General features: G+C 42.5%; 1 protein-coding gene and 1 long non-coding RNA gene across 2 annotated transcripts in view; both read right to left on the reverse strand.

Moving 5' to 3' along the window:
* Positions 1-1,654: 1,654 nt before the first annotated feature.
* Positions 1,655-3,898, reverse strand: LOC116674179 (uncharacterized). Its single transcript, XR_004328001.1, has 3 exons — positions 3,801-3,898; positions 2,605-2,650; positions 1,655-1,852 (listed from the first exon to the last, which is right to left on the reverse strand). It is a non-coding gene; the product is annotated as an uncharacterized LOC116674179 (long non-coding RNA).
* Positions 3,899-16,227: 12,329 nt separating this feature from the next.
* Positions 16,228-24,895, reverse strand: part of LOC116674178 (fidgetin) — a 32,370-nt gene continuing 23,702 nt past the window's right edge. The window contains exon 3 of the mRNA XM_032506709.1: positions 16,228-20,135. Coding sequence (XP_032362600.1) covers positions 17,875-20,135 — 2,261 coding nt within the window. The 3' untranslated portion in view covers positions 16,228-17,874. The remainder of the gene's footprint in view (positions 20,136-24,895) is intronic.

Here is a 24,895-nt window from a genome sequence, read left to right on the forward strand (position 1 = left end):
TTGGCCCTGGCCAAGAATTCATTGTTGTGGGTCAAGTGTTTCAAACTGTCATCTTTGACAGGAACCATCTCATACAATAACTACATGGATGGACCTTGACTTGAAGTCCTTTCGTTTCCCCCCCCCCCTCCTCTTCTCATATGCATGCTAAAAAGATCTTGACTATTGTTGGTACAGAAAGAGGGATGGAGGGATAGGGAAAGTGGTGAGTAGAGCTGTGAAAAGGGTGGCAACGCGCAGATCAATACTGAATGAAAAGATTCAACTCAACCACATGTAAAGTTACGAGTGAAAATATCAAGGGCTCTCGCTGAGTTATGAAACATTCCAACGATATGACAAGAGTGCATTAAAAAAAAAAGGAAAATGCATACAGTTAAAAGATTCTGGCTCAATGTCTGCAATACTGTAAAGATGATATTGCAGTGAACATAAAGTCTGTGTGTGTGTTGGGGACAGCAGGGCTTCAATGGCATTGGACTTGAGCAGACAATCTATTTACAGTGTGCTCAGGGGAGCTTATAAACAAATGTTGAGTAATTTCAGCCAGGAGTAATTACCCTTGCCGCTGACAAGGAGAGTGTGTTAGCACTCCCCTTCACCCTCGGCCCTGTCCAGAAGGCTTCGAGCTTGTGCGCACACACACACACACACCCACACCCACACCCACACACACACCAGAACTTCCACGTATACGTGTGGCGTTTGTCCAGCAGTCGATACCACAAACACCTTCCCCAGCCTCTTGGGTTCACCCCCCCCCCACCCGTTTGAGAACGAGCTGATGAAAAAAAAAAATCCAGCCTGCTTGAAAACATGCAGTGTTATCCCTGCATGTTCTAGTCAAGTATTTTATTGAGTTTATGGTAATCTGCTACATCTGCTACCAGCAAAGTTTGTTGTTTTAATCAGCCCTGCCAGCCGAAAGTTGTCATATAGGTTTCCAATAAAAAGATAAACTGTTCAAAGAGATTTCTGTGCCTCGGCGCAAAAGACCAACATTTTGCAATGAGTTAGATGAGAAGATTGATACCACAGCCTGGCTCAATCCAAAGTACTGTACATGTCCGTTTGTGGACGCAACAAACAAATGAGGCAACATAGTAATTAAAAAATGTGTAATTAAAAAACATTTAAGAAATTTAGTAAATGATTTTATGGTTGCTATCTTTGTGAATATGGATAATGCAGATACATTAATTCCACTTCTGCTCTTCCAATATTTAGTTTTGGTACAAAATATTAATTAGCAATAAATCTGCAGGATGTGGCCTTTTTCAAACTTTATCACTGCCATTAAATATAAAAAAGCATAACTTAGTTAAAAAGGTACCACAACTAGTTTTCATTTTAAAGAAATCAATTACAGTGTACAAATCACCTTTAAGCCTCGATTTATCGGATGACTTCTGAGTCATCCAAAATGACATATTTAGAAATAAGTTTAACAAAACTTGGAGCTTTTTGTAGCCAAGGGTAAAAAAAATTTGGTCTTTGAGAAAGGTACCAACAATAAAAAAGATTTGCTTGCGAGCTGGGTTTCTCTAAGCCAGCAGCTCACGCACCTTCATCAGGATTCTGGAGGCACGGTCATCAGGCCAACAGATCATGTTATCGAATGAAACAAACAAGCAATCAAAGTCACATTCATTGCTCCATTGTTTTACATTTTAATCATTTGCAAGACTTAATTACAGGATTGAAATGTAACTAACGAACAAGCAAATTCATTTTCACCTTAACCTTTGAAAGGCAAGCCAGATACAGGCTTTATCCCATCTGATCAATTATGATCTCTCGGCTCAAACGGAATGGATTCCCATGCAAATTCAGCCGGATCAATCTGCATTTCCTGCAGAATCAATGAAACAGCTTTTCCAGAGACAATTATATGATTAGGAGACAAGATGATAACGACTGGAGAAGTACACACAACAGATCCTATTAAATCAGAACAAAGGAAAGCTAGAGGCTTGAAATATAACCAGCGTACTACTACTACAGAAACTACAGCATGTCAAGGCAGAGGCAAAGCAAGAGAAAAACTACGTCTCATGTTCAACTCTTTAAATTCCAAATAGTGAAGCTTTAAAAGCCACAGCGGAGGCCCTTTCCTCCCTCATCCCCGTCTCTGTTCTCCCTGCCTTTGATTCCTACTGAGCAGGGTAAAGATGTGAGAGAGGTGGCTGCTAAGGCTGGGTCTCTTGACAACTGGGCGTTGCATGTATTCTAGTGTTGGAACTATTAAACAGCAAGGGAGGTGTGTTGTGTGTGTGTGTGTGTGTGTGTGTGTGACTGCAAACTGAGCAAAGGCTCGGGGATGTAGAGGGAACAGAATGGAATTTCTCCACTAATAAGTGGTTTAATTGGCATGAGAATTGTAGGTGTGAAGAAGTAATTTTTTTTTTTCCAAAGAAGCTTTTCAATAGCAACCTTTTGAACACAATATCTCAAAATGTAGCTACCACTCTCGCATCTGTAAGCTAAATATGAAGCTACAGCCAGCAGTAGAGTATTACTTAGGGAGTTTTAAGGTGCTGGTAGGCTGGGATAATTTTATATATATATATATATATATATATATATATATTTTTTTTTTTTTACCTGTGGGAAGATTTAGGCCAGCTTTTTCTAGTCTTTTGCTGCATTCCTGTGGTGTCAGAATTGGAAAATTTGTTCTTGACTGGGAGAAATCAGGTCAGAAAAACTAAAAAAAAATGTTGGTACACGAATCGCCAAGTTGACATCATATTACAACATGGCGGACAAAAGTAAATGTTGGGTTGATCGCAAGAAACATCTTTTGAATTCATGTATTACATAAACATTTTTGTTCACATGTACACAGGGAGTTTAGAGGTTTTTCCCCAAAAACATCTGCCTGCTGCAGCAAAACAATGAGGTAAAAGACAATAAAATACTCTGTTAATTTAATAGGAACTGCTGAGTAATCTTTGAGTCGTTTCATTCCTTATACTCGTCATACCAGCAATAACTACATTTAAGTAGATCTCTTTTGTTTTATTTCCTTTGCCATGAAGCAGTCACACTTAAAAAACATCTCCAAAGCTTCTTAGTATAATTTATGTCATTGTAGAACGTAAACTCTTCATCACATCATTAAAACCCTTTGAATTCCAAGAGAATACTGGGGATTCAAACACGTTTGACTCGTTGGTTCAAAGATGTTGGGTTCAGGCAAGTCAAACATACGTTCAGAAAACCGTTGCTCGTGGTAGAGAACTTGCATCAATTGTATCAGCTGGGAAGAAACAGAGGGTTAGAGGGAAAGTCTGATTTTCACTTTCCACTGAACCATTTCAATGTCTCTGCTGTGTCCTCTACATCATCCATGGAGGGGAAATACATTTCCCCACTTATAAAAGGACACAATTTGAAATTTAACGCATTATGCTCAATTCAACATTAGCACATTATCCTTGTGTGTGGACAGTATATACTGTGACTGTATAGGTTTCTGTAGCATGTAATACATACTGCTTTGTCCTCTCCGTGAACAACTTCTTTCCCCAGCTGATATGATATGCTGGGAGGGTGTCGGGCTACTTTAAGCGCCATTGTGTTGCCTTGGCCGAGGACTGCAGGAAGTTGTGGTTGGCACGAGGCCCAGAAGCAAGGTGAGGACAAACACTCCCAACAAACACTCACCAACAGCCACAAATCTACGGACCTGTACCTGCTACATAGTACACATATGTGGTGTGTGTGTGAGAGGTAAGTGTTGTGGATGCATGTGAGCATGTGTTTGAGTGTGAATGCACACGTATGAGCAGGCCCACCTTTCATCTGTGTTGAGATTTGGAAAGGCTTCACTTTGCACAGGCTCCTTAATTCCCCCTTAATTCATTTGTGCTCCAGATTTACTTGGCTGCTGGGATAACCTGGGAATGATAATGAAGTGGAGGGGGAAAGAAGGAAATAGAAGCGGGCAGAGAGAGAGAGAGAGAGAGAGAGAGAGAGAGAGAGAGAGAGAGAGAGAGAGAGAGAGAGAGAGAGAGAGATAGATGAAAACATCACAGCACATGGCCCGTTCTCCTATCTCCCCTTTGAATTTGTTCGGAATGGATTTAGGGCTTTTCACAGTCTTTTAAGAGTAGATGGATCTTATTAGTGCTGATTGCTAGTCATAGGACGTTTTCTGCCTCAGGAACCCACCTTGCTTAACCCTTTCACAGATGCATAGGTACTGTAGCTTTACTAGAGAAGGGGCTTCATAGCATTTTATCAAATACGAATCCGGTATTGACTCCACTTATCAAATGTGAGTCATTTCAAACGCCTTATCCAATCTGTATTTAGGCTCAACCCTGTTTCAAGACAGTGTCCATATTAGATGAGCCTAAAAAAAAAAAGAAAAGAAATAAAACTGGACTATTTTTTCATTTTCCAGGATCTGAATACTTCTTCCAACACTGAACATTTAAGTAACTCAAATTAAAATTAAGACACAATTGAAATCTGTAATTAGCCTTTGTTAGCTTGCTAATTGTCCACAAGTGTAACCTGAAAATGAGATAAGAGGCAAAACATGACATTTTGATTATAGCTGCAGCGTAATTACTTAAATTTTATACGCTAATTTCACTGGCTGGGGGTCCCAATTCAGAACTATTAAGTTGATATGCCTAAATATTATTTAATGTTGCGTGAAGGTTTAACTGGAGGATTCCAACTACCTAAATCGAGACTGTTTCGCCAGAAAAGACTCATCACTCAGTTGGATTGTTGGAAAGCAAAAATACACTGCACACTTGTAATAATAGAGTGGTGTTTGAGAGTGATTAAAAAAGCCATCTTTGCCAATTTAGTTTTCAGGCAAGTAACATAAATACATACATACTTATACATATTTTATAGGTGAATTTGTGGTACTGGGCTATTTAAATACAATTCAGAATCAATAAGCCGTTTATTGCTAGCCTGGATGACAGGCGAACTTAGCCCCGCCCACAACATTCAAGATCGGAAATCTGAGTATGACGTCAGGCTGGTTTATTGCCACAGTAGAGGAACTAAATGGAATTTGCCTTGCTGATTGTGTGCTTACATAAAAACAAAATAAATTTAAAAAATATGTGTACACACACACACACACACACACACACACACATATATATATATATAAAATTTAATCAAATGACTGTTACAGTAAGGTGTGAGGAAAAAGGAATGGGACCCAAATACAGGACAGACTAGTATGTTCATGGATTTATTATGAATCAATACAGCAGAGTATTGCTGTATTTTCCGTGGCAATACTATATCAATACACAGGCGTCAAGTATGGATCTTTTATTATATATGTGTCGGTCAGTTTGTCTGCTTGACAAAAACCCATTTTGCAGCAATAAAATTGCAGTGATATGAACAAAGAGAAATGTATCTTTTTAGATAAAACAGATGTTGACACACACACACACAATATTGTGTTTGACCCCCTTTTGATGCGGAATTGTGACAAGGAAAAATGTTGATCTTTTATACTCTTTGAAGGTTTCTCCTCGCGGCAAACCAGCAGCTCCTCAAAGTCCTCCATATTTCACCCGCCCATCTGTGTAGTTAGAAAATGTCAGAGGTGAATAATTCAAGCATAAGAGTATCACTTTAGTATGGCGTCACTGTCGTACCTGCTCTCTCCCATGACTTATAATAATGAAGCTGATGGGTCCACTAATTCCACTTTTGATCTTTCAATATTTTAGTTTGCCATTTTGGGGAAAATGTAGTTACGTAGCTTAGCAGGATGATGCAGTCTATTTCAGTGTTGTCAGTCTCCTAAACTCTGACTGACTTGTTTTAAGAGCACAATTAGGTCATTTACCTGGTCTCTTTTCAGAATGAATGGTCTATGAATCGGCAAATCACTTTCAATTTCCTGGCGTAACTTAATTGAGCTGTATGCATGTCTTGGTTAAATAAGTGTTCAGAATGGCTTCAATTACTTCTCTGTAACTAATTGATCTTGCCTGAAACAATGGCACCAATAGAGAAGTCCCAGCAGGACACAGGCCTCCCCTGCAGGAAAGAAAACGCAAATGCTGCCACTAATTGAAACTATTTCGATTAATACGGAGCCTAATGGAGGCTACGTATGCAGCATCACCGTGGGTCATGCAGTCGGGGCGCGTATTCCCAGTCTCCCAGTCTCCTTTTTGTTTTGACACAGCACCTCTGTGTTTTGACAATCTTGCCCTCCTCAATACACAAAGCAACAATTCATCCTGCGGAGAAGAGCGAGCAGACGCGAGGAGAGTGAAATAAAAAAAAGAAAAAGAAATAGGAGCTTGCAGCAGGGCCGATCGATAAACAGAGTCGGAGCTGTGATTTATTTACCGCTGTGTGTTATGTAGAGACGAGTGGAGGGAGAAGAAAAGCCTTCTGATATGGCCACGGGCAGCCGACATAATGGGGCCCTCTCAATCTTCAGTGAGTGGCTTGTTGGATTGTCAGGCAGGTTTCCGCCCGTGTTCAAAAGCGCTATCCGATCAAACCCCCGAGACGCGAGCGACCAGACAGATGATTACTCACTGTAAACGATCCAGGAAGGGGGGGGGGGGGGGGGGGGGGGGGGGGGGGGGGAGAGAGAGAAATAACTTCAGCAGATATTGATGACTCAATAGACTCAGTGACAGACGATTCCATTTGTGTCAAGATTAAGTGTTGACTGTCTTGGATCAATCATAATATAGGCCTCTTATTGAGCATAAAAACCATGTTTAATGTCATTAAATCCAGATCTGGCTTCTCTTCCTCCTCTGCCTATTCCTTCTTTCCTAGAAGCTTACACATATCTGGCACCCTGCCTTCTACAGTACAAGCCTGTGAGAAGGAGGCAGAAAGACAGTGGGGGATGGGGATATGAGTTGTCGGTGGTGGTGGTGGTGGTGGTGAGGAGGAGGAGGAGGTGGTGGTGGGGGGCATGGGTGAACAAGGGGAGATGGGAGAAGAAAAAAGAAACCTTGGAGGCAATCATTTCTGGCAGAGCGGTGGCCGTCAGTTTGTGTGTGTGTGTGTGTTTTTGCTTTTTTTTGTACTTTCAGACAGTTTGGACGTGGCCAATGCTCAGCAAGGGCCAATAACAGTTTACAGACTGCTGATGTCATCACATTTTGACAAACTTCTCAATCTGGAGTGACCTTCGCGGTGCTCAAACACACTCACCTCTCTCTCTGCATCTACTCTACTCCCCCTCATCTCTGAGCAGAAGTCGCCAGTAGCAGGGGGTGTTGGCTTTATTACAGGGATTTGACTATGAGAAATATACAATTTACATAATAGCCTGCTTTTATATAGTAATGAGGAATATAGGCTGTTTGATATCTTCTAAAATAAAAGCAAACCTAAGAAAGAACGGGTTCTGGGAAATACAAAGCAACAATATAAAAATCTCTAATATAAGGAAACAACCAAACATTATTGTCATTGTCAATACGTTGATTGTTTTCTCAAATAATCATTTGGTTTATAGAAATGTTCAAAAATGGTTAAAAAAAGGAAAAGAAAACTCATTTGCATGAATGCAGCTTGATTTTCCACAACTGTACACTGAGTGGGCCCTTATTTACCTTCTAAATTACAATTTGTAATATTTAAAAGAGCTCATTTAGGCTTAATTAAAGTGGGCGGAAATTGAAGCATAAGACATTCATCACGTGACTTGGGCCTCCTGCTTACAGTAGTAAAGGTATTGCCTTTAAGAGCAAAGTCTTACATAACTGCATGCAGTCTATGCTTAGCAGAGGAATAGCACTACTGATACCAAGCAGCTTTTTAGTATGTTCACACTGGAAAATAGACTGAATTAGAACACTCAAAGCAGATAGTATGCATACTACAGTAACTACAGTTGATGTTTGAGTGGGCTGTAGGTGGACACTGAAAATGTTGGACACAAACCTGACACTGTCAACAAGCTAACCTTCATTTACAAGTTGTCAAAACGAAACTTTGTGTCTTACCTCACGTAACATTAGCGGCCCTCTCCCCTGTGCCTGGCCATCCTCCTTGCCAAGAAAATTGGCATCCATGTTGTCTGTTATTGCTCTCTTTCTGAATCCACCCAGCTAACAGTGTTTGGTTCCCGGAACGTTCGGTTTTGGTTGCGGGAACATTCCCTGAAGGTTAGGTTTTGCTTGTGTTTTGGTTGCATCCTTTATTTCAGTTTAAAAGTCCACCTGCTGTCGCGGTGACGGCTCATCACCTAGGCGGTTTTACATCTGGCATGACGGACACAACACCGTTGGTTGGCCGTGTAGAACGGAGCTCGTTGCTAACGTTAGCATCGCTAATTTGCTGATTGACTTCACCTGCGCTCTTCACGTTCACGTCACTTGCGCACGCACGCACACGCACACGCGCACACACGCACACACACGCACACCAGGGTTATTTTAGTAAAGTTTAAACTAAAACGAAATTAGGCAGTGAAAACCATTTTTTACTAAAACAAAATAAAAACTATTCTGCCAGGCATGAACAACACACTCTGAAAACGAGCTAAAACTAAACTGAAATCAAATCAAAAAGTCAAATCAACAATATAATAAAAACTAATTCAAAACTGTTATCCTTGACACACACACACACACACACACACACACACACACACACACACACACAACACACACACCACACACATTGGCAAAAACAAAAGGTGAGATTAAGAAAACCCCTGCTGGCCATAAGTTGGTAGAAATCTCACCTACGTAAGAGAGGGAAAGAGTAATGAGCAATTACTAAAGTCTAGAAAACTACAATTTAAACACAAGTAAGCATGGGATAAAAAAAAAAGCATACATGAAGCAACAAAGCTTCAATGCAAAAGAATAAAGACATAATAAGTGGTGTGTGTGTGTATATATATACATATATGTATATATATAAATATATATAATATTATAATATATATATAATCTATATCATATATATAGCTACTTACATATATATGAGAGTGGTTATGTGAGACAGGAAAGCCAAACAAAATCAGATATTCTGTTCAGATCAGTACAGACAAGTGTCAACTTCAGAGGCCTCTGGAGCTCTTAAATGTAAAAGAATATATGCCAAAAGAAATAGGACACTGCAGTAATATTGTTTAAGTTTGCAAATAGGTAGTAAAAGTGTAGGATTAGTAGTTCTGATTTCTGGAAATGCAAATCCCCACCCTGTGTGAACCAGGATTTGATGTGATAAACCTGTGGAGGGACCCAGGGTTGACACTCACCCCATCAGTCAGGCCCTGTCCTCGCCAACCCCATCTCCCATCAGACTTCCACCAGATCTCCCCTTACCCTCCCACCCTCAGCCTCATCCTCCCCCCACCGCCGGAGGCCTTCGCCCTGGGGCCCACCTGACTGACAGCTGTTGATTTGGATCTCTCCATCACACGCCAGATAAAAGAGGGATTCAGGACTCATTCCTGTTTCTGCCTCCGCTCCATACCTCCCTCCAATCCCCGGCGCAAACGCAATTCCCAGGCACCAGACTTCTACAGGGCCTCCTAATGAAGTCATTCCCAGCACACATGATTGGGTGAGATTGCCACCACACCACCACCACCTCTCCCACCATCGCTGCAACCGCCGCCGCCGCTGCTGCTGCTGCTGCCGCCACGATCCTCTCTCCCCACACATCTCAGGCCTCCCTTCCCCCATCGCCACTGAGTGTACTCATGTGGAAACAGCAAGTGGTTGTGTGTGGTTTTCTGTGTGCATTCCTCCCTTGCCTGTATGCAAGTGTGTATGTTTGTACATCTGCAACACATGTGGTGGTGGTGGTGTGTGTGTGTGTGTGTGTGTGTGTGTGTGTGTGCGTGTGCGTGTGAAGGTGTGTGTTCTCAACTAAGCTAACGCAGCCTGACTGGCTACTAATTGGATGTCTCCATCGGCAGTTACACACGATGTGGCATTATAGCCGAGAGAAAACCACGTAGGAAACCACAGCTCCAACACGATACACTGTGGAGAAAATAGAAGCAGTTCAGCAGTGACGGATTTTCCTTGCAGTGCAGGAACAAAATCAGATGATGATCAGATGATGGTGTTGGTACAGTATGTGCTGTTACAGAATCAATCACAGAGTCAGGAAACAGTTATTTCAACCTGTCAATCACTGTCTTAAAATGATGAAAGGCTTTGATGAGCAATGATCTGAAAAAAAAGGTAGACAGCTAATGAATCTCTCATAATAAAAAAAAAAACACACCTCCAGTCACTTTCAAAAAACTTGTCTTTGTAGAGGTCTCTGGCAGAGCCTAATGCACATCACAGTCCCTGATAGTGCACTCAGCGACACCTCCTCAGTAGGAATCCTCCAGAGACAACCTCGCTGGCTGTCAGTCAGTCGGTCGGTCTGCCACTCACCGCTAACACGACAGCCCATCCCCGAGTGCCTGTGAACACTACACAAGCGCCACCAATTTGACAACACAAAAAAAAGCAAGAGAGTGTTTCTGAAGGTACCCTCCTGTGACGCCAGAAAAAAGCTTGTTTTAAGTTTTTTTCTGCCGAGGGAGGTGGGCTTTGGGAGTGAGGATGACTCATGTCTGACTCCCCGATAGCGAGGGGGCTGCGTGATCACATGGAGCCCCTTTTTTGGCGCACATGAATCTTGATGATGGCTGCACAGGGGCCTCTTGTGAGAAGAGCAGGAGTAGTGATAACAGCCAGCTGTTAAACCTGAAGAACCTCCCTGATCTCCAATATCGAGCGACACCTTGTAGATACTAACGAATGAATGAATGAATGAACGAATGTGGTCTTCAATCACACTGTGAATAATTATTTTCCACCAAATCAAAGCTCATTCCTGTTGTGATTTAGAATCTCTGATAAGTGTCAATTAATAAGCCTCTAACATATTTGCATGACAATAAATGCAATGCATTGGCAATATGCCAACATCATGCATTATTAAAGATGGACACCATTAACATAATGATATATTAGCATAATCAAGACCAGCATTTGCATGTGAGATGTTCTTGTAAACCACACAGGATCTCCATGCATCAGCAAAAGGTGAGGCCAATTCAGTTTCAACATCTTCAAAATCTGAAATCTCAGCTTAGTTTTAGTCACATTACCCGCGGTTATTATTCCAATTTCACGGATCCAGCGCTAAACTGTAGTGTTGGAAAGTACATCATGTACTCTTTACTTGACTTAAGCAGTTCAACACGAGTGAAGATGAATGCAGGATGTCTACTTGTAATAGATTTTATGCTACGTTTACAGTTTAGGACTTATCGTTTTTGATAATAGCCTTGTGTTTCCAATACTATTGTCCTGCATGGACAGATGTCAACAGCATGTGAAAGAAAATAGAAAATGTGATTAATTTAAATCGTATGTTAGAATACACAATGGGATTTCATTCATTAAATCAGAAAGGTACGGGTTTTCAAGTTATATTCAAAGTGAGGCAATGTGCCCCTGATAAAACAAAGACAAAGGGGCTTAGCATGTGTTCTCCTAGTTAAGATTCCCTCTCAGCAGTAATACAATGTTTCTGAGTGTCTGCTGGAAAACAAGTGGAAGGTCAAGAACACGAACAATAGATGTTGATTCCAATTATGTGTAAAGCATTGAACAAGATGCGCTAATGATGGCGATGTCGGGAGAAAAAAGGTGTTTATGTGCTACTCTCCCAAAGCCTGTGGAACAGTTTATTAGGCAAAGGCTTTATTTCCATAAAGGCTGATAAGACTTCAAATGCTTCACTGAAAAACAGTCCTGGCATCAGCACAGCAAAGCGCCGTGTGTATTTATCTCGCCCAACGCTGGGAGACAATCAAGACAAAGATGATAGCACATTTTGAAATGGAACGCAGAGGCATAATGAGATTGCAGCTACTTCAGGAACAAAACCAGACAAAATGCTTTTTTTTGGTTGCTTTTTTCATAAATGGCTTCTTGTTTTTATTCACTCACACCGAAAAAAAAAAGGCCATCATTTTCAATTAATGAAGCAGAGAATTGAGTCCGAGGTCCTGCGGGATATGGATTAACCATGATGGCTTGAGGGCCCAATCTCACACTGAGTCTGCGCTGTGGTCTGCATGGAGGAATTTCTCATTCAAGGCCTCCACCAAACCCCCCCCCCCCATACACACACACACCACCTCCTACCTCCAAATCATCTATCCATTCCTCTTCCTAAGGTGAGTTGCTTCAGCGCAGACCGCTATTAGTGGTAGGGGGAGATAAAACTGTAAGTGTTGCTCCCAATTAGTGCATCAGTGACCGCTCTGTGCCTCCTCCACGGCGAGGCCTGCAAAGAGGGAGCGAGGGAGGGAGGGAGGGAGGAGGGGCCGCCGCGCAGAGTGAAAGATTGGAGGAAGGATGACAGGAAAGGAGAGAATGGCATAAAGACGATAGCTTTGGAAAGGAATAAAAGAAAGGGAGTGGGTTATAGAGGTAGCTAGATAAAGAGGACAAGCGATGAAAGGGGGAGAGAAGAGAGTGGTGGTGTGGAGGGAGGGGGAGGGGAGGGAAAAGTGACTAAAAAATGGCTTAAGCATTCATTTTGAGTGGCGAGACAGGTCCTATTAACATTTAACAGCGTTTGCGCAACTTGGTGTGGAGGTTAGGATGCAAATGAGGAGGAATTAAAACTGGCCAGAGGTTTGTCATTGATGGATTGCAGTCTGGCGGTACTCACCACTTCCCAGTGTCCATCACAGACGATTACTGTATAATTAAACCTTATTTCGGGACTCTCCGACGCATAATTACTTGTGTGGGAATGTAACCATCATCTAAAAGCTCCGGCAAAATGCTTTAGCATTTAGTCTGGCAGGCTGCAGTCATTTTACAGACCAGTGACAGATAGAGGCATCTGATGATCGGCAAAAAAAGAACAGTCACTTTTAATAAGAGGTGGAAAAAAATATTAGGCGACAGTGTGCTGATTATAGGAAAATTAGGCTTTTAAGTGGTAAAGTCCTTTGTGCTATTTGCATAATTTATTCTGGCTTTACCCCCATGTTCAACCACCTCTGGTACTTTTTTTTTTTGCGAGCTGTGGGCAATTTCCTCTCATATTTGAATGGATTGCACATTTAAGACTACTTAAGGAAAATGATCACTTAGCATATTTTAATTGTCGTGCAAAGAGTGAGCAGAGGTGTGAGGCAAAGCTTATGGAATAAGGACCCTTTAAAGTGAAGAGGACACTGGTGTTGTGGTCGATAACCCCGGGGCGCGCGCGCACACGCGCACACACACACACACACACACACACATACACACACACACAGGCAAAAAAGACTTTCCATGAAATTTTTCACCCGGATCTGGATAAAAACACTTGCCTACAATGATATTTCCTGTATCACTCCCCCTACTGAGTCGAGCCGAGACCAACTGCAGCTTTGTGAATGCAGGTTATTTACAGAGCAGCTTGCTGCTGCTGTATTTATATAGCTTAGAGCAACAAAAAAGGTGGGCAAAATGATCTAATCTCTTCTTCCTGGTTGTCTCAAACTGTAAGAAAAAAAACATTCGCTTTAAATGTGATGGACAAAAAAAAGCTTGTGTCATAGATTATTTCTGATCAGTGCTATAGCATATTTCAATGTGGAAAAATAAAGAAAACAGCAGCTCTCGATGCACTCTAACCTCTTGTGAAGCGTTTTGAGTTTTCACAGATAATTATAGAGGCTATACAGCAGCTTCCCACACCTCACCGCCAGCTATATAATGATACCTTAGAAATGTAGTGGGCTAATGCACATCATTTTCATTAAGAGTACTCTCATAATCCAAATTCTTTGTGATGGAGAAAGATAATTAATGCTTTAATGTTTTAGTCTTGCCACTCGTACCACAGCAAGAGAAATGAGTTGTTACATTTTAATGAGAGAAAGCGACAGCGTCGGCTTCCTGCGCTACACGGATGATTTTATAATTGCACACAAGGGTGACTAACTCAAGGCTCATTAAGAAGATTTTTCAGCTGGGCTATTTTTTGGCAGGACAATACACATATATATTTTTTCCCATTGTACTGATAAATAAATTCTGCAATTAATCTTTTTTTTTATTCATCCCCTCCGAGCCTCAATGTGACCAATGATTAAAAAAAAAGACATGTACAAGATATAATCTCCCAAGAAAATGTCTTTAATGAATTGTTTGTTGCGGCTTGTACCTAAGATTACATGAAAATACATTGACTGCAAGTATGGCAACATATTCACACATATAAACAAGTGGTGCATTTGTATTGTATGTATAGGTATGTACAACAGAAACACGTTACACTCTGGTTTTAAAGTTGTGCAAGTGTGTTATATATACTAACAATTTATAAAATTCAACACACTAAATAAAAAAAAGAAGAGTGTGCCCACGTATATACACATTCACACGCGCACAACCACAGTAGTTCACAAAAGATTAAAGCAAATGTATTGGATTATACATTTCCAGGTCACCTTTAGGCCGACCCCAACGGTTCCTTCCTCACAAATCGCTTGTGAGTGTTTTTTTTTTACGCCAGTGTTATCGGGTGTGTGTGTGTGTATTTCGCCTATAGCTCCGATCTGACACACAGTGACAGAGACACACACACACACACACACACTAGGCTATGCTGCAGCCTGCGGTTGCACCATCAGCTAAATGTTTTAAGTACAGTCATCTGAGGTAGACTGCGCAAAACTTGTTATTGTTGTTCTCTTCACTTTGTTTTTTATGTTTTTTGTTGTTGTTTTTTATGCATTTTTCACAAATGTCTGACATTTGGAAAGACGTAAATCAAATACCACGTGTGTTTTGTAGCCATGAGGTAGAAATGCTTTAAAGAAGATCTCTAGCGTCCATTTAAGGAAAGGTTTCCAAAAAGAAAAGAAAAAAAAAGAAGCTAGATTTAAACACCATGTAGAAAAAAAGGTCAAGACACAAAAGACGGACCACAAAACACCTAACAAACAAGCGTAGAATGAACGGCGTGTTTCAGTTGTTTGTTGGTCGGTTGTGGAGAAGGGGGGGGGGGGGAGGGAGAAGAACTCCTGTGCTGTTGTTGTGTGCTCTGAAGGGCATTAGGAGGTTTTTCTGTCTAAAGGGACTCTCTCTCCAGAGGATTTGCTGACAAAAGGAATTGTGGTACAGATTGTTTTGAGGGTGGTTTTCTGACGGACCACTCTGCTTTCCCCTTGTGCTGCCGCCACACTGCCTGGCTGTCTTTCCTTTCCGTCAATTTTGCTGATGCTCAGCAGAACTTCCCCCCCCCTCCCCACATCAGGTGCTGCACTGATGGTGTCTAGACCAGAGCTAGCAGCACAGAGTGGGCCTGGGCATAGAGTTTGCAGCTCCTGCTTCAGATATTGTTAAAAATAAAACAGGATGTACAATAAAGGTTTAAAACGGATCATCGGTTCGTAAATGAAATCTCCTTCGGGATAAATACCAGACAGACAAAGCAAATACATTTCAACAAAACAATATAACACACAAAATGCTTTAGTGCATGTACATTAAACTATTTTAGGTACTCCTGTGTCACACCAGTGGAGCTAAAGGACAGCTTCATCCAGGGTGACAAGGAAGAGACAAAAATACATTCCAGTGGATCACACCGGGCAACAGACAACCTTCAGAGATGAAGACTAGTGCCACAATTCCTCACTCATGTTACAACGCTTTCCAGTCAACTGAAGTGTGTATCCAAATGCATTTAGATGCCATTTGTGTAAATATAGTGAAACAAAAAACTGATTAACACAGTTACAGTCGAGGAAAAGAATTGACGTCTGAATCTGGGCCGGCCATTTTGGGTAAAACGTATTTGAATACTTTTTATTCTGATTGTAAAGTGATTAAAATAGTGTCCTTGCTAACTGTGTAAACTCCTGCTGGTTGGACATGAACATGCCCACTACAATAATCAACCAGAATTGCTGTTATGAAATTACCTCTGAACGCCAACAAAAACAGTAATTTACGTCTTTTTTAGCACTTTAAGGTATAGGCATGGAAGATATGTACTGAATGAATAATGGTTTCTAAATTTAAATTACAGTAGCGGCATCCCATTCTACAGCTAGTACAGTTCAAATACAGCTAAACTGTGTGTGTTACAAGGCAACATTGCAACATCCATATTTCCATATATAGGCTGTGACACCTATCAAATCCAACTTAAAAACTAGCAGGATATCTGGAATGAGCTCCCTTAATCCTAGTTTACTTTTATGAAAAGAGATTTTCCTTTAATGCATCAGATGGGCTGCTCACTGATTTCCAATACAGCATTTCTGGCTGAAACCAACTGGAGTAAACGAAATCAAAAGACATTAATTAAAAAATTAAATTCACACAATTAGAATAATTGTGTTTGATATCGTTGGGATTTGAAAGAGTAGTTTGACATTTTGGGAGAAACGCTTATTTTCCGAGAGTCTGTTGAGAACTGCGACCCCACTCACATGTTTGTCCTTTCAAAATAAGGCTCCAGCCAGCAGCTTAGCAGCACAGACAACCACAAATTGTTGTTTTTCACTTTTCACTGTACAGTTTTCGTACAGATCTGACAGAGGCAAGCTAGCTGTTTTCTCTGTTTTAATTCCAAGCTAAGCTTTCCACTACTGGCACCAGATGAATCTTCTCATTTAACTCGTGGTAAGAAAAGCAAACATGGGAATTTCCCAAAATGCCAAACTATTTCTTTACATTTTTTGGAAATATTTTTAGCATCAGAGACTACATCTCCTCTCACTAAACAGTATCACAAATTAGCCATAATTTTTGCGCTGAAGTTAGCTGACAAAGTGATGGAGCCTCGATGCAGCCTAACCATGTAGCCTAGATCACGTAATATAACAATGATGATTATGGTTGTTTTAATAAATATACAACTCCCACCACCCCAATACCTGCTTGTCTCCCCAAACAGCAAAGCTGGGCAACTGCCTTGTGGCTTTTAAAATTTGAATTCATTTTTTTAACATGACGGAAATAAGCTTTAGGATTGCTCAAGTAGAAACAGGTAACTAGAGCACCTGCTGTGAGGGAAAAAATTAAAAGAAATAATGTTTTTCTTTCACTATTGATTATGCTCCATCATTCCAGAACATATCTAGTACATTCATTGTCACCTCTTTGCTATTTATCCTAGCCACTTGAGATACACATAACACTGCTTTTGCTAAACATAAAGCGCCAAACCACCTTGGATTCTCCTCTCAGATCGTAGTGCTTTTCGTCAAGATATCTTGAGGTACTGTACAATTTGCAAACGCTTTCCTGAGTTTAGTTTGTTACGTTTGCTTGTTTTGCAGACAAAGGTTCAGAAGAGATGAGTGCGAGTCAGGGCCCAGACTACTGCCGCCCTGAAGGATTTCTGCTTTTAGCAAGACAAAGAATGATTGACCACCACCAATGGCAACTGGCAATCTCTGTTTTTCAGACTAACCGCTGAAGTTTTAAAGCTCTTAATAATCATCAGCTCATGCCATGAATGTAGATTGTGAGGCAAAAAAAAACAAAAGAAAGAAAAATCAGAAAGCACCACTTCAGGCACTTGGATAGCCAACTAAATCTCAACAATAAGAACATAACGATATATACACAGACACTGGGGCGTCTCTTCTAAAGCCAACTTGCTTTCAATGTGTAAACAATGTCTGGCTTTCTGGAGTGTCAAGCATTCAAATTAAAACTCTTGCTCATCAACTGCAAAAATTGCCAGTTGTCTCGTCAAACCAGGTCTCTCGGTGCGTCTAAACCCTGCTTGTGAGATCTCAGTGGGCTTGTGTTGGCCTTCTGTGTGCCTTTCCCTCCAGCACAATGCTTCTGCCCTGAGGGGAGGAATTGTGGATGCCTCTTTTTCTCAAGGGCGGAATCTATCTTTTCACTGGCTGCAGCCGAACATTTTGTTCCACTCAGTGTACGTGTCAATCTCTTTCTGTGATATACTGGATTGGAATTTACAAAAGACACTCTCAAAGTCCTGGTAGGTGAAGGGCCTGACCTGTCCCCTGGGCATCATACCCGACATGTCCATGCCCTGTGCAGAGATATGTAACAGACCTACGAGGGCCTCTTGGCAGAGTCTGGCCAGATCCAGTCCAGAGAAACCCTCGGTACGCTGGACCAGCAGCGCCAGCTCCTCGTCGCTCATGCAGTATTTGTGCTGAGATTGAGCCAGGAGCTGGCTCACGATCTGGTGTCGGGCCGCGCCATCCGGCAGTGGCACAAGGACCCTCCGAGCAAAGTACCTGCGCAACCCTTCGTCCATGTCCTGGGGTCTGCTTGTTGAGCAAACCACCAACACTTGGTTGCCGTCGTCACCTGAGCCCATGAGAAGTGAGTCCAACTGGGAAAGTAGCTCCCCCTTCAGCCGGTTGATGGGACTTTCTTCACTGAGGTGGGCTGACAGCAGCATGTCCACCTCGCTAATGAACAGGACTGAAGGTTGCCGGCAGCGCGCCACCAGGAAGGACGCTCGGATTATTTTTTCTCCCTCTGCCAGCCACTTGGTGGCCAACGTGGAACCGTTGAGCTGGAGGAATGGGGCCCCCAGCTGGCTGGCCAGGCAGCGACCCAGCAACGTCCTGCCACTGCCCCTGGGGCCAAACAGCAACACGCATCGGGGTGCTGGACCTAAACTGCTGAACATGTCCGGGCGCAGAATGGGCCACAGGACCTCCTCCTTCAGGGTTGCCTTGGCCAGTTCTAGTCCTGCAATGTCACTCCAATCCACTGGGGGTCCCTGCTGAACGATTTCAGAGGTAACCATGTCTAGGAGGTGAGGGTCACTGGTTTTCAGCTGCTCTTCAGCATGTCGGGAGGAGGAAGTGGATGAGGAGGAGGTAGGCCCTGGCGCTGAGTGCGAGAGGTGGAGACGGTGATCATCAGCACCCTGCTCACTGAGGGAAGGGGAGGTGAAGCTGGCAAGGGAATCTGCTGAGCGGGAACCCCCCAGGGTGGAGGTGACATAGGCCGGCGGAGTCAGTGGTCCACCTGTTGCCTGGTTGCTGTACTTCCTCTGCTCTGAGGACATTGTGGACTGCTTTTGAGGATTAAAAGGTAAGGATGACTTTTCAGCACTTCTATCAAATCCACCCCCGCTGACGCTGTTGGAGCCTCCGTTTGCACTGCTGCTGTCTGCTATCCTGTACATGGGGCTCTCAGCCGAGCTCCGAGCCTGGCCATAGCCAAAGTTACCATAAGCGGAGTCTATCTCTCCTTGGCCGGTCATGTAGAAGGCTTTCCTCTTCAGTGAGTTGGAGGAGCTACTGTTGAGAGGGGTGGGGGCGATCGGGGTCAGGTTGTGGCTCTGGTATGGGTATCCAGGTAAATTAGAAGATGGGGGAAGGGGTGTAGGTGCAGCAATGCCTGAGGGGAGATATGAGGATGGAGGGGGTGCTCCCCCAGGGCTGTATCCAGGCCCGACTGAGCTCTGAGCTGGGTATCCTGCTGGGGGGTAATTATAACTAGACAAGTTGGGGGAGCCTCCGTTGTAAGCTGGGACTAAAGTGGGGTGGGAGGGCGGTGGAGGGGGCGGCTGCAGGAGCCCAGAGCTGTGCAGTGGGGAGGGTAGTGCTGGGGCGGGGGCAGACTGGGAGCTGTAACTACTGTGCAGGTAGGAGCTGCTGTATGGAGGGCCATATTCCTGAGAGGCCATGGAGGAGTGGAGGGCAGTGGCAGAGTGGCTTCCACAGCTGCTGCTGGAGTAGCTGGGCTCACTCAGGGTGCTGGACGCCAGGCCCGGGGAGCTGCACATGCCAGACACCACCTCTGAGGCCGCCGCCACCCCTCCCTTTCTGACGGAAACCCCCTCGGGGATGCAGCTCATGGGGTAAACGCCATCCTGCCAGGGCTCTGATTCACCTTTCCGTCCATTTATCACCCCTGGTGCCTCAGAATAGGAGCCCGGCATCTCCAGAATGCCGGAATACTTCTCGGCATACTTCTTGAGCAGGTTGGAGGCTGTGAGGGCCGAGATGTCGTCATTGGCCCAGGCGTACTGGTAGGTGGCTGAGCGCTGCAGGTGGCCAGGTACCGCCCTGTAGGCCTCAGCCTTGTGGGCTGGTGAGCGCGTGGTGGAGGAAATGTCGAAATGCTGTTCGGCCCACTGGCTGTGCTCGGGGGTCCACTGCATCTTCAAGCCTGAGAGAAACGGAGACAGACAACCACAAGTGAACAAATTGACGGGCTAAAATCATTTTAGCAATAATTAATATGACAACACCTTCAAATTGCCTGTGATGGAGTATGGTCAATTAAAAAAGTGATATATATTTCTTTTTTCTTTATTTTTCTTCCTGATACATATGAGAGGATTTTGTGTCCAACTGCACATTAATTTCTATTCAATTCAATTCAATTCAATTTTATTTATAGTATTAATTCATAACAAGAGTTATCTCAAGACACTTTACAGATAGACCACACTCCAGAATTTACAAGGACCCAACAGTTCTAATAGTTTCCTCCAGAGCAAGCAACAGTGCGACAGTGGCGAGGAAAAACTTCCTTTTTTCTATTTCTAATTTCTACAGATCATAGGAAGGACAGAGTGAGTCGGCAGGTATAGTGCGGTATAGAGGGAGGTGGGATGGCTGGTTACACCAGCCTAATGCACCTTGGCCAGACCAATAAGACAGAGGCATTGAGGGTCACTCTATAATCCCCGGCTCATCTGAGGTGGCTGGAGATGGGTTTGAAAATGCGCCTCGCCGAGTACCACAAAGCAACACACACACACACACAAACATCCACCCCCCTCTGCTTATGGGGCTTTCATCGCACACACACACGCATACTCAGACACACAGGCGTTTAAAAAACAACAACTATATATGCCTGCACTCAGGCGTGCACAAGCACACACACACGCACACACACACAAGCTCAAATCCACTGACCCAGACGGACAAACACAGGCACGCACACAGGAGCTGTAGCGAGCAATGAATTACAACACATTGTGTCTCAAGCTTAGTTCCTGTCTGCACAGCTCCACCTTGACCTCCTCTCTCTTTACCTTTCTGTCTGCCTCTCTTCTTCATGCCTCCCTGCCGCCTTGTCTTCCCTTTCAGTCTCTTTGCTTTTTTTGTTGACCATTTTCCACCTCCCCTCCTTGTAGATCCTTCTTTGTTTCTCTTTACATCCTTTTATTCCGATTCCATCTATTTTTGATATATATCTCTCTATCGTTTCATTCCCTTTCTTCGTGCCCCCTCCATCCTCTTATTTACTCCGTCTGTGCTTGCTTCGCCTCCTCCCCTCCCTCCTTCCTTGCTCCATCTCATCTCAGACACACTCACCTGGCTCTCCCCTTTATTGCCTCAGGAGGCTGGAGAGCCACTGTTTCCTTTAATCCCAGCCAATGCCATCTGCAAACACTGACGGTCACACAGCGACTCCATCGTTGTCTCAATATCAAAGCCGTGGCGCTATCAAAGGCTGGACGAGGCGTAATCACAGCAGCCGCACGGCACATTGAACCCCGTTTGATTTGACTTAGTGCACACAAATAAAGGATAATATCGGTGTCATTTAGGCTGCTTCCTCTGACTTACTGACTGGCTGCGGTTGCATGTAGAGATCCACAGTTGGGGGTCTGGGGAGCAATGCCGGCTTCAGAATTGGTTTATGTGTATGTGCGTTTTTGTGCTTGTGCGAGTAAAGCAGGCATGCACAATAAAATCCATTCATAGAGAAGCAATTCTTCCCCTCCTCCCATCCATTTATACTACAGCAAACACAGACACACACAAAAAAAGGCAGGCATCAACACATACGAGTTCACTCTCTCTTGCTCTCTTTTCCGAGGCCCTGCGTTTGTTTGGTGACAACGCAGAAAGGAGGGGGTGATCCCCAGACTCCTATTTCCTCTCTGATTCTGCTCTCTATCCGTCTCTCGGCAGTCGCCAATGGCTAATTAGCAGAATGGCGATCTGCTAATTGTGTTAATTTACAACATTTTAGCCGAGGGGAGTCTAGCAAGAGCTGGCAAGCATGTCCCTCTCCCAGTGTACCGAGCAGGGAGCGCTTCAGACAAAGAGCTGGGCAGAGGAAAGTTTTTGTATTAGCTGGGAGTCTCCGTTAATATGGAGAATATACGAAGGGGAAGCAGCACCATTAAAGGGCAGCATTTCAAGGAGATAACCATTACTCATGGAAACTGGACAAAATGAATGATAGGTTACACAACAATTCTTCCATAGCAGTCAGGTTTATGTACACCATTATATTGTTACTTACGGCATGAAGGAAAACATTTTTTTTTTAAAACCATCTTGACTTTAAAACTCAAGATCTTGAGTTAAGTGTTTTTCCCCAGTACATGCTTTAAAAAAAAATTTTGCTTGGTTTTTCCCCCCTCCATGTCACCTCTGGGGCTCCGTAGTTCCTATACTGTATATAAAATAAATGGTAAAATTGTAGTTTGTAATTTCTTGAATATGGCCGTGCTATGTAAGATCTGTTTCTGTATTACCATTTAATCTCTACACAGAATGAATAAATGATATCATTGAATAGTTGTCTCGTGGAAGCAGAGGAAATCAAACAATGTTTAAGGGCTTTTAAAGTTGGGTTGTTCTCAGAATTGTAGTCTCAAGCTACATGTTTGATCTGTAGCCAGAAGCTAAATGCTGGTTTGGCAGTGCACATGAAATCTCGATTATTTCTACATTAGCTCATTAATAAATAATACGTAGCTGAGGAAAGTGAGGAGAGAGAGAGAGGGAGACCCGTGGAAAAGGCTCTTAGCCACATTCAGCCCCGTCTTCAGACATCAGTCTATGCCTTCGCTGCACATTTTGTCACAGTCTTTAGTCTGAGTGCAGAAAACACAGGCACACTATGGAACTGCCTCATAATGCAGGGTCAATCTACCATGAGTCCCTTGATTCTGCCGCAGAAATATCCCCCTATTCAGTCATTTAATGAGGCATTAAGTCATCTTCCATTCAGTAATCTAATTATTGACCACCACTGGTGATCAAGGTACCACCACAAAGCCGTAAAGCACTTCTCTCTGGCTGTGGACTGTAATCTGGCTTCATGCTGCAGTTACTGCCTGGCCTGGGATTTTCTGGACTCTAGAACCTCCCATTGCACTTCAATGCTCTCTTTGTGACAGAGCAGATGTTTTACTAGTCTGCTAACTAGAGCTGAAAAGATTAATCACTTAGTTGTTAGCTATTGCAATCAATTTTGATCATTTATTTGGATTTAAGTCATTTTTTCAATGAAAAAACACCATCAAAATAATCTGATTCCAGCTTCTTAAATGTGAATATCTTCTAGTTCCTGGACTCCTATGTGACAGTAAACTGAAGGTTTTTGAGTTGTGGACAAAACAAGACTTTTGAGGGCGTCATGTTACACGAATAGACATTTTTCACCATTTTCTGACATTTTATAGACCAAACAACCAATCGATTAATCAAGAAAAATATCAACAGATTAATCTAAAGTGTAAATAGTTGTTAGTTGCAGCTAAGGCAAGATAGCTATTCTGCATGTTGAAATGAATCATTGCATCGATGTATTGCGATGTGGATGGAGACGATTCTGCATCCGTGCGTTGACAGACCATAATCGATTATTAAAGACTGACGTTGCACGTTCATTTTCCGGTCGCTGCTGTTTTTTTGTTTCTGCCTTTTATCGGCTGTGTTCAGACGCCGCTATATTCAGGAAGGTCTTTTTTTAGAGCAGACACAATAAAAAAGGGAAGTTCAGTACATCGGACTACTTGAATTTGTAAATGAAAACCATGTTTAGCAATATCTAATAATATTGAGGAGCTGAGGCTTCATGAAATCGAATCAAAGACAGAACGATTGTAATCAAATGAAATCGTGAAAGATTCACACCCCTAATGACTATCGTGTTAACGTTAGTTAACGGCAGATTTACAAACTTTTTTTCTTAGCTGTAATTAAACAATAAACAGTTTGATTATATCATATATATATATATATATATATATATATATATATATATATATATATAATTGAGGTAGAAAACCAGTCATTAGGTAGTTTAGGGAAAACGCCAGGTATACATCTAGACCGCTCCTGTTGTATATTACAGGTGAAGGTTGTTGACCTTTTACTCATTTATATGAATTTTACTGTATATTTATTGCTATATGTTTGTAAATATTGTGATGTTTAATGTACTATGGACCTTATTATTAGTATAACTAGACTACCTTAACAATGTAGCAGTACATTATTATTTTGTTGTGATGTCTGATTTTAATTTCAAATGTGCAAAATCAAATTTATTTTCTTAAAACAAGCTCTATTTAAAATGTTGTGATTTCCAACGTTACTGTAAACTTCTCCTCGGATTAACCCTGGTGTTGTCTTCACCTCATACTGACCCGGGACTTATTTGGGGTTTTAAAAACAATTCTGAATTAAAATTTTACTTCATAATCTATTAAGAAATATTGCCTTTATCTCAATTTCAAACAGCTGAGATAACATATATGTTTATGGAATGCAATCAGTCTCTACTAGCACACAGTGGGGTTCGCTTTTTGTCATAAGGTTATAAATCATGTTAAAAAATCCCCTATGCAAAAAACATAAGTGGTCATATCCAGAATCATTTTCTGAATTGAGTCAGGAATACATGTTTATCACAGAAAATAAGGTTAGGCCATTGAATTTCAGGTAGAAAACATGTATTTGTGCCATTTTTCTTCTTGTAAAATGAAACTTTGAAAGGAGTCAATTTGACCTGAACACCATACAGGGGTTAAGACCAATAATCAGTTGATTTAACACATCTCGTTTCAGTGCAGGGAGGTGCTCAGAGAAAATAGACGGCGATGAAAAGAACTGAGGATGGAGTGGGGGATGACAAGGAAGAGAGGAGGCAAGCTCTAAAAGAAGATGAGG

Source organism: Etheostoma spectabile, chromosome 24, assembly GCF_008692095.1.
Source record: "Etheostoma spectabile isolate EspeVRDwgs_2016 chromosome 24, UIUC_Espe_1.0, whole genome shotgun sequence".
NCBI lineage: Eukaryota > Metazoa > Chordata > Actinopteri > Perciformes > Percidae > Etheostoma > Etheostoma spectabile.